This window comes from Pseudophryne corroboree, chromosome 1, assembly GCF_028390025.1.
Source record: "Pseudophryne corroboree isolate aPseCor3 chromosome 1, aPseCor3.hap2, whole genome shotgun sequence".
Lineage (NCBI taxonomy): Eukaryota > Metazoa > Chordata > Amphibia > Anura > Myobatrachidae > Pseudophryne > Pseudophryne corroboree.
Genome location: NC_086444.1, coordinates 988564722 through 988574684, shown reverse-complemented (window position 1 = coordinate 988574684; position 9963 = coordinate 988564722). Strand labels below are relative to the sequence as shown.

At 48.5% G+C, this 9963-nt stretch overlaps 1 protein-coding gene across 3 annotated transcripts in view; it reads left to right on the top strand.

The window, feature by feature from the left end:
- The first annotated feature begins 353 nt into the window (after positions 1-353).
- ARHGAP10 (Rho GTPase activating protein 10) overlaps positions 354-9963 on the top strand; it is a 614077-nt gene continuing 604467 nt past the window's right edge. The window contains exon 1 of one of the 3 annotated variants that reach the window (XM_063920580.1): positions 354-931. In XM_063920580.1, the coding sequence (XP_063776650.1) occupies positions 718-931 (214 nt within the window). In that variant the 5' untranslated portion in view covers positions 354-717. The remainder of the gene's footprint in view (positions 932-9963) is intronic. The other 2 variants (XM_063920579.1, XM_063920578.1) reach the window with 2 other exon arrangements.

Below are 9963 nucleotides of genomic sequence, written 5' to 3'. Positions count from 1 at the left end.
TGTGTCATAATGCAGAACCACAAGTCTCAGCATGAGGAAAAGAGCATGTAACAAGTTATAAAATAAGACTCTGTACTTTCCCCTGCCACCTTCATTATAACGCGCTAGTGTATGGGTAATTCAGTGTGTAAATTCCTCAGGAAATGTAATGCGTACTATAGCAAATAAAAACAGAAGGGAAAGACCAGAATGAGATATGACAAAATTGAAGTTACACTAGTACTAGTATAGGAGTCCTGGACGAGGTAGAGGTGACAGAGAGGAAGATGCAGTGGAGGAAGGGGACAAGGAAAGGGGAGGGGAATGGAAGGGGGTTGCAGCAAGGAGATGGCAGGCAGAGAAGTGCATGGTATTAGTGTAGGTGGTGGGAGGAGGGCTGTGCTGTGGGCGGAACGCTGTGGAGGAATGTGTATGCTGGGCTTGATGGGATGTGTGAATTATCTGTCCAAACTCGTATTATCCCACTGGATGGAGCTGTGCTCAGCATGGTGGTGTCAGTGATCCACTAAGTCCACTCTTCCTTCCCATCGCAGTCCCTGTGTTACCCCCCGGCTGTCCCTCCTCGCTGTGCCCTGCAAGCTGATCCGAGCACCGGCCGTGCAGCTGCCTATTTATGTGCCTGAGTCTCAGTTGCCTATTAAGGGATTTACAAGGAGGAGGCAGTAGCAGCACGGCGTCGGCGGCTCTGAGGTTGAGCCAGGGCTGGGGATCAGCATCATGGGGCTGCAGCCCTTGGAGTTCAGTGACTGTTACCTGGACAGCCCCTGGCTGCGGGAGAGGATACGCTCGCACGAGGCGGAGCTGGACAAAACTAACAAGTTTATCAAGGACTTGGTGAAAGATGGCAAAAACCTCATCACTGCCACTAAAAGTAAGTGTGCAATCACACCAACACTGGCTGCCTCAGGCAGGGCTACTACAGAGCAGCGGAGTGAGTGACCTCATTATGATGTGGCATTTCCTTTCTGTAACCATCATTATTTGTACAGTGCACGTCTGGCTCTGCACACACTGCAGCACCTCTACTCGGTGTCAGCTGGAGTCAGGGCTGTGCTGCTCTGCCACTTCCCCTGCATTGGCAGTGCACTACACTCTGCATAATGAAGGGGGCTGTGCTGCTCTGCCACTTCCCCTGCATTGGCAGTGCACTACACTCTGCATACTGAGGGGGGCTGTGCTGCTCTGCTACTTCCCCTGCATTGGCAGTGCACTACAGTCTGCATACTGAGGGGGGCTGTGCTGCTCTGCCACTTCCCCTGCATTGGCAGTGCACTACACTCTGCATACTGAGGGGGGCTCTGGCTATGTGCTCATTAACACGTCATTGGATACTGTATGTGTCTGAATATCTTGATGTCTTTTTCTGTAGGCTAATGTAGTCTACTGCTGATTTTTCACTTGATAAGAACTTTCTGTTTATTTTTCATAATAGTTGTAGCAAAATCCAAAACCAGGCATTGAATCACTGGGTGCCAGGATATCCTGCCACTCTGCATTAGAGCAGAGGCTGTCACAATACCTTGTTTGCTGTATGTAATTTTGTTTAGAACCAATGTTATGACTGTTTCTTGCCTCTTATGAACATGCCCTTAGGTATATATGGCTGAGCATAGACGTGAGCAGAGCACATTAATGACCTGCATAACAACACATGTATCTGTCAGTAAATGTGTCACATATTCAGTATGGCACAAATTTGTGTTTACCTTTATAGAGATCTTGGTTCCAGAGGTTAACAATCACATGTCGGCAATAAAGTCTGAAGCATAGCAGATATATTCACCATTGCCAGTGTATTACTTTCTTACCAACAGGTGACGTTCAGAATATCACTTTAAATCAGTGCAGGATAATACCATACCCTCCAACATGACCCGCCCCACTAGGTACAAAATGCTCTGTTTCTGGACTTCCCTCTTAATTTATTATTGCCATCACCTGTGAAGAAACAGCTTTCTTACCATTTAACTAGTTCAACACAGGTGATGGAAATCATAAATTAAGAGGGAAGTCCAGAAACAGAGCATTTTGTACCTAGTGGGGCGGGTCATGTTGGAGGGTCTGTAATACTGGGTAGGTTGTTGGGTAGGTTGCTTACTCCCCACATTATATTGTTATTACAGCTCTGTGGTTCTTCTGAGATGGTTCATTGCAGTTGCAGATTGAAATGTTTTGACATGTTTATCTCCATATAAGTTAGTTGGTTGCCCCCATTCATTGACTACAGTTGCCCAGACAAGAAATAAATTGCTCTACCATAGCTTAGCTCTTTCTTTTAAAGAAGATATGCCGAAATTCTGCCAGCAAGATACAAGTATTATCACTAGTTTTGGTGATACAGCCTAGATTTCCATTGGGCTATTGGGGCAGACACTAAGCCTTGGAGAGAAACTATTACCAATCAGCTCCTAACTGTTATTTTTCAAGCCTGTAGCATGGCAGTTAGGAGCTGATTGGCTGGTACTTTATCTCTCTCCACTTTATCACTCTCCAAGGTTTAGTACATCTCCCCTTTACACTGGAAATGTAGAAGTTGTGGTATGGAAGAAAAGGTTTGCCTTGGTTCGAGTTGCACGTAATGTGGTCACCATTTATAGTGAATGGAATTGTAATGTAACAATATACTCCTATTCTCACCCATGTGCATATTTGGGTTCTCACCGCCTTCAGCCATGAGAGTAGCTGCCATCACCTGTTACACTTATTCCATTTTTGTTAAAGAATATAAGACTGAATTTGGCATGCACTGTGCATACATATGACTTAGGGTAGGTACACACTAAGTCAATCTTGCCATGGATTGCCGTATTTGCAGACAAATTGTGCATATCGCCTAGTGTTTATGCACAATTGCGTGCTCCTGCGGGTTGCATGCAGCATCTTCCAGTTGGAAAAAATCGACTGTGACCCAGTGCATAGTGATTATTCAGGCCTTCATTACAGCTTCCTGGTGTGTGCGGTTAATCTAGCATGGTCTGGGCTTAATTCCCTTCGGAACAATTGCCCGTCGTCCAGGTGTGTAGCTGCCCTTAAATAGTAACTCGCTGAAAATCGCTCAGTGCATACATATTGAGCTATTTTTCCCCCTGCCCAGCAATGTCAGCGGGGGTGAATGGCTTTCCATGGCAGGACGCTATGGAAAGCCATCCACCCCGCCGTTCATCTGCTGGTGATACCAGCAGATGAACGGCGGCTGCCGACAATGAAGCGGTGGCGCGCATCAGCGCTCATCGCTGGGGCATACAATCTGGCCGGTTTTGAGCTGAAAGCAGCTCAAAACACCAAAAGTGAGCTGCTTCCAGCTCATAATTGCCCAGTGTGTATGGGCCTTAAGTCGACCTAAAAAATGTCAAGTGTCTGTCTAGGTTGACTCCAAAAGGTCGACATGAGATTCTTTTTATTTTTTGGGTGTCGTTTACTCCATAAAGTGACCGGGAACGTCAGTTAGTGCATCACTTTGCTCACCATGCTGCGGCTAGCTACTATTCCCTATCATAGTCCATGTGGATCGTAAAGTATATGAAAAGTCAAAAAATTAAGATAATAAAATGTAGAAACGTAATTTCGACCTTTTGTCCATGTCAACATTATCTACGTCGACCTAGCATCCGGATACCGGCAAATATATATAAGATTTTAATGTAGATTAACAAACTAAATTTGAATGTTACAGTACGAGTTCTAGAGAATGAAATGTTGTTTTTTGTTTTTTTCCAGTCTCACAGTACACTTGGTCATTGTATTTGTCAGCAAATATTCCTCCTTTTTTCAATATGTGCTATGGTCTGATATTTCTAGAGGCAGCCTGTGACTAGCTGAATGGCAGGTTTGGAAGACTATCCCCAGCACTGATTTCATTGGTATTGTCCCACAGACAGAGGTATCTGAATCCAATAAAAGCAGAACCTGAGTGTGGGCTGTGGTCAGTAACTGGTCAGCACGTCAGAAGAGAACCAGAGGAGGGGTTGACATTTTGACCTCTCTATGGCCAGTCCAGTCAATATGTATACCAAGTATAGTGACCCGGGTTGGTTATGACCGCCGGTCACAATACCAACGCGGGGATCCCGCCTGTGAGATGGCCGGCAGGGGGCGAGCGCAACTAAGCCACTTGTGGGCTCACTGCGGTTGCCACGCAGCAGGCTTTGTTGCTCGCTGCGCTCGCCACAGGTTCTATTCCCACTCTATGGGTGTCATGGAAACCCAGGAGTGGGAATAGTCCCTGTTGGTCAGCATGCCGACCGGCGGTAGTTTGAGTGGGCGTGATCTAGTGGTCGGTATTGTGGCCGGTGGTCTCCTGATCGCCGGTCACATAACATCCCAGTGACCTGTACAAGCGTTTCATCTCCTACTGTATGTTTCTCTAACGTCCTAAGGGGATGCTGGGGACTCCGTAAGGACCATGGGGAATAGCGGCTCCGCAGGAGACTGGGCACAAAAGTAAAGCTTTAGAACTACCTGGTGTGCACTGGCTCCTCCCCCTATGACCCTCCTCCAAGCCTCAGTTAAGATTTTGTGCCCGAACGAGAAGGGTGCACACTAGGTGGCTCTCCTGAGCTGCTTAGTGAAAAGTTTAGTTTTAGGTTTTTTATTTTCAGTGAGACCTGCTGGCAACAGGCTCACTGCATCGAGGGACTAAGGGGAGAAGAAGCGAACTCACCTGCGTGCAGAGTGGATTGGGCTTCTTAGGCTACTGGACATTAGCTCCAGAGGGACGATCACAGGCCCAGCCATGGATGGGTCCCAGAGCCGCGCCGCCGGCCCCCTTACAGAGCCAGAAGACAGAAGAGGTCCGGAAAATCGGCGGCAGAAGACGTCCTGTCTTCAACAAGGTAGCGCACAGCACTGCAGCTGTGCGCCGTTGCTCTCAGCACACTTCACACTCCGGTCACTGAGGGTGCAGGGCGCTGGGAGGGGGCACCCTGAGACGCAATAAAAACACCTTGGATGGCAAAAAAATGCATCACATATAGCTCCTGGGCTATATGGATGCATTTAACCCCTGCCAGAATACATAGAAAAACGGGAGATAAGGCCGCCGAGAAGGGGGCGGAGCCTATCTCCTCAGCACACTGGCGCCATTTTCCCTCACAGCTCCGTTGGAGGGAAGCTCCCTGGCTCTCCCCTGCAGTCACTACACTACAGAAAGGGTTAAAAAAGAGAGGGGGGCACTAATTATGCGCAGTATTAAAAATACAGCAGCTATAAGGGGAAAAACACTTATATAAGGTTATCCCTGTATATATATAGCGCTCTGGTGTGTGCTGGCAAACTCTCCCTCTGTCTCCCCAAAGGGCTAGTGGGGTCCTGTCCTCTATCAGAGCATTCCCTGTGTGTGTGCTGTATGTCGGTACGTTTGTGTCGACATGTATGAGGAGAAAAATGATGTGGAGACGGAGCAGATTGCCTGTAATAGTGATGTCACCCCCTAGGGGGTCGACACCTGAGTGGATGAACTGTTGGAAGAATTACGTGACAGTGTCAGCTCTGTATAAAAGACAGTGGTTGACATGAGACAGCCGGCTACTCAGCTTGTGCCTGTCCAGACGTCTCATAGGCCGTCAGGGGCTCTAAAGCGCCCGTTACCTCAGATGGCAGATATAGACGCCGACACGGATACTGACTCCAGTGGCGACGGTGAAGAGACAAATGTGACTTCCAGTAGGGCCACACGTTACATGATGGAGGCAATGAAAAATGTTTTACACATTTCTGATAATACGAGTACCACCAAAAAGGGGTATTATGTTCGGTGTGGAAAAACTACCTGTAGTTTTCCTGAATCTGAGAAATTAAATGAGGTGTGTGATGATGCGTGGGTTTCCCCCGATAACAACTGATAATTTCTAAAATGTTATTGGCATTATATCCTTTCCCGCCAGAGGTTAGGGTGCGTTGGGAAACACCCCCTAGGGTGGATAAAGCGCTCACACGCTTGTAAGGGCTCTACCCTCTCCTGAGATGGCCGCCCTTAAGGATCCTGCTGATAGAAAGCAGGAGGGTATCCTAAATTGTATTTACACACATACTGGTGTTATACTGCGACCAGCAATCGCCTCAGCCTGGATGTGCAGTGCTGGGTTGGCGTGGTCGGATTCCCTGACTGAAAATATTGATACCCAGTATATTTTTGCCTATAGAGCATTTAAAAGATGCATTTCTATATATGCGTGATGCACAGCGGAATATTTGCCGACTGGCATCAAGTCTAAGTGCGTTGTCCATTTCTACCAGTAGAGGGTTATGGACACGACAGTGGTCAGGTGATGCGGATTTCAAACGGCATTTGGAAGTATTGCCTTATTAAGGGGAGGAGTTATTTGGGGTCTGTCTTTCAGACCTGGTGGCCACGGCAACAGCTGGGAAATCCACGTTTGTACCCCAGGTCGCCTCTCAACATGAGAAGACGCCGTGTTATCAGGCGCAGTCTTTTCGTGGACAAGCGGGCAAAAGGTTCCTCATTTCTGCCCCGTGACAGAGGGAGAGGAAAAAGGCTGCAGAAATCAGCCAGTTTCCAGGAACAGAAACCCTCTCCCGCCTCTGCCAAGCCCTCAGTATGACGCTGGGGCTTTACAAGCAGAATTAGGCACGGTGGGGGGCCCATCTCAATGAATTTCAGCGCGCAGTGGGCTCACTCGCAAGTAGACCCCTGGATCCTTCAGGTGATATCTCAGGGGTACAAATTGGAATTAGAGACGTCTCCCCCTCGCCGTTTCCTAAAGTCGGCTTTACCGATGTCTCCTTCTGACAGGGAGACAGTTTTGGAGGTACCCCTCCTGCAACAGGGAACGGGGTATTATTCCACACTGTTGTGGTACCGAAGCCGGACGGCTCGGTGAGACCGATTCTAAATCTAAAATCTTTGAACACTTACATACAGAGGTTCAAATTCAAGATTGAGTCACTCAGAGCAGTGATTGCGAACCTGGAAGAAGGGGACTACATGATGTCTCGGGACATCAAGGATGCTTACCTTCATGTCAAAATTTACCCTTCTCACCAAGGGTACCTCAGGTTTATGGTACAGAACTGTCACTATCAGTTCAGACGCGGCCGTATGGATGGTCCACGGCACCCCGGGTCTTTACCAAGGTAATGGCCGAAATGATGATATTCCTTCGAAGGAAGGGAATTTTAGTTATCCCTTACTTGGACGATTCCCTGATAAGGGTAAGATCCAGGGAACAGTTGGAGGTCGGTGTAGCACTATCTCAGGTAGTGTTGCGGCAGCACGATTGGATTCTCAATATTCCAAAATCGCAGCTGGTTCCGACGACTCGTCTTCTGTTCCTAGGGATGATCCTGGACACAGTCCAGAAAAAGGTGTTTCTCCCGGAGGAGAAAGCCAGGGAGTTATCCGAGCTAGTCAGGAACCTCCTAAAACCGAGCCAAGTCTCAGTGCATCAATGCACAAGGGTTCTGGGTAAAATGGTGGCTTCCTACGAAGCAATCCCATTCGGCAGATTCCACGCAAGAACTTTCCAGTGGGACCTGCTGGACAAATGGTCCGGGTCGCATCTTCAGATGCATCAGCGGATAACCCTGTCACCAAGAACAAGGGTGTCCCTCCTGTGTTGGTTGCAGAGTGCTCATCTTCTAGAGGGCCGCAGATTCGGCATTCAGGACTGAGTCCTGGTGACCACGGATGCCAGCCTGCGAGGCTGGGGAGCAGTCACACAGGGAAGGAATTTCAAGGGCTTATGGTCAAGCCTGGAGACATCACTTCACATAAATATCCTGAAGCTAAGGGCCATTTACAATGCTCTAAGCTTAGCAAGACCTCTGCTTCAAGGTCAGCCGGTGTTGATCCAGTCGGACAACATCACGGCAGTCACCCACGTAAACAGACAGGGTGGCACAAGAAGCAGGAGGGCAATGGCAGAAGCTGCAAGGATTCTTCGCTGGGCGGAAAATCATGTGATAGCACTGTCAGCAATTCCGGGAGTGGACAACTGGGAAGCAGACTTCCTCAGCAGACACGACCTCCACCCGGGAGAGTGGGGACTTCACCCAGAAGCCTTCCACAGGATTATAAACCGTTGGGAAAAACTCGACAGGTATTGCGCCAGGTCAAGGGACCCTCAGGCAATAGCTGTAGACGCTCTGGTAACACCGTGGGTGTACCAGTCAGTGTATGTGTTCCCTCATCTGCCTCTCATACCCAAGGTACTGAGATTGATAAGATGGAGAGGAGTAAGCACTATATTCGTGGCTCCGGATTGGCCAAGAAGGACTTGGTAACCGGAACTTCAAGAGATGCTCACGGAGGATCCGTGGCCTCTACCTCTAAGAAGGGACCTGCTCCAGCAAGGACCCTGTCTGTTCCAAGACTTACCGCCGCTGCGTTTGACGGCATGGCGGTTGAACGCCGGATCCTGAAGAAAAAAAGGCATTCCGGATGAAGTCATCCCTATCCTGATCAAAGCCAGGAAGGATGTAACCGCAAAACATTATCACCGCATTTGGCGAAAATATGTTGCGTGGTGCGAGGCCAGTAAGGCCCGACGGAGGAAATTCAACTGGGTCGATTCCTACATTTCCTGCAAACAGGAGTGTCTATGGGCCTGAAATTGGGGTCCATTAAGGTTCAAATTTCGGCCCTGTCAATTTTCTTCCAAAAAGAACTAGCTTCAGTCCCTGAAGTTCAGACGTTGTAAAAGGGGTACTGCATATACAGCCTCCTTTTGTGCCTCCAGTGGCACCTTGGGATCTCAATGTAGTTTTTGGGTTCCAAAAGTCACATTGGTTTGAACCACTTAAATCTGTGGAGTTAAAATATCTCACATGGAAAGTGGTCATGCTGTTGCCCCTGGCCTGGGCCAGGCGCGTGTCAGAATTGGCGGCTTTATCCTGTAAAAGCCCTTATCTGATTTTCCATTCGGACAGGGCGGAATTGAGGACTCGTCCTCAGTTTCTCCCTAAGGTGGTTTCAGCGTTTCACCTGAACCAACCTATTGTGGTGCCTGCGGCTACTAGGGACTTGGAGGACTCCAAGTTGCTAGACGTTGTCAGGGCCCTGAAAATATGTTTCCAGGACGGCTGGAGTCAGAAAATCTGACTCGCTGTTTATCCTGTATGCACCCAACAAGCTGGGTGCTCCTGCTTCTAAGCAGACTATTGCTCGTTGGATTTGTAGTACAATTCAGCTTGCACATTCTGTGGCAGGCCTGCCACAGCCAAAAATCTGTAAATGCCCACTCCACAAGGAAGATGGGCTCATCTTGGGCGGCTGCCCGAGGGGTCTCGGCTTTACAACTTTGCCGAGCAGCTACTTGGTCAGGAGCAAATACGTTTGTAAAATTCTACAAAATTGATACCCTGGCTGAGGAGGACCTGTAGTTCTCTCATTTGGTGCTGCAGAGTCATCCGCACTCTCCCGCCCGTTTGGGAGCTTTGGTATAATCCCTATGGTCCTTACGGAGTCCCCAGCATCCACTTAGGACGTTAGAGAAAATAAGAATTTACTTACCGATAATTCTATTTCTCGTAGTCCGTAGTGGATGCTGGGCGCCCATCCCAAGTGCGGATTGTCTGCAATACTGGTACATAGTTATTGTTACCAAAAAATCGGGTTATTGCTGTAGTGAGCCATCTTTTCTAGAGGCTCCTCTGTTATCATGCTGTTAACTGGGTTTAGATCACGAGTTGTACGGTGTGATTGGTGTGGCTGGTATGAGTCTTACCCGGGATTCAAAATCCTTCCTTATTGTGTACGCTCGTCCGGGCACAGTATCCTAACTGAGGCTTGGAGGAGGGTTATAGGGGGAGGAGCCAGTGCACACCAGGTAGTTCTAAAGCTTTACTTTTGTGCCCAGTCTCCTGCGGAGCCGCTATTCCCCATGGTCCTTACGGAGTCCCCAGCATCCACTACGGACTACGAGAAATAGAATTATCGGTAAGTAAATTCTTATTTTTTGTCTCTGCTTTGGTCTCCACCAGGAGCAGCAATTGGACAAGAGGCAG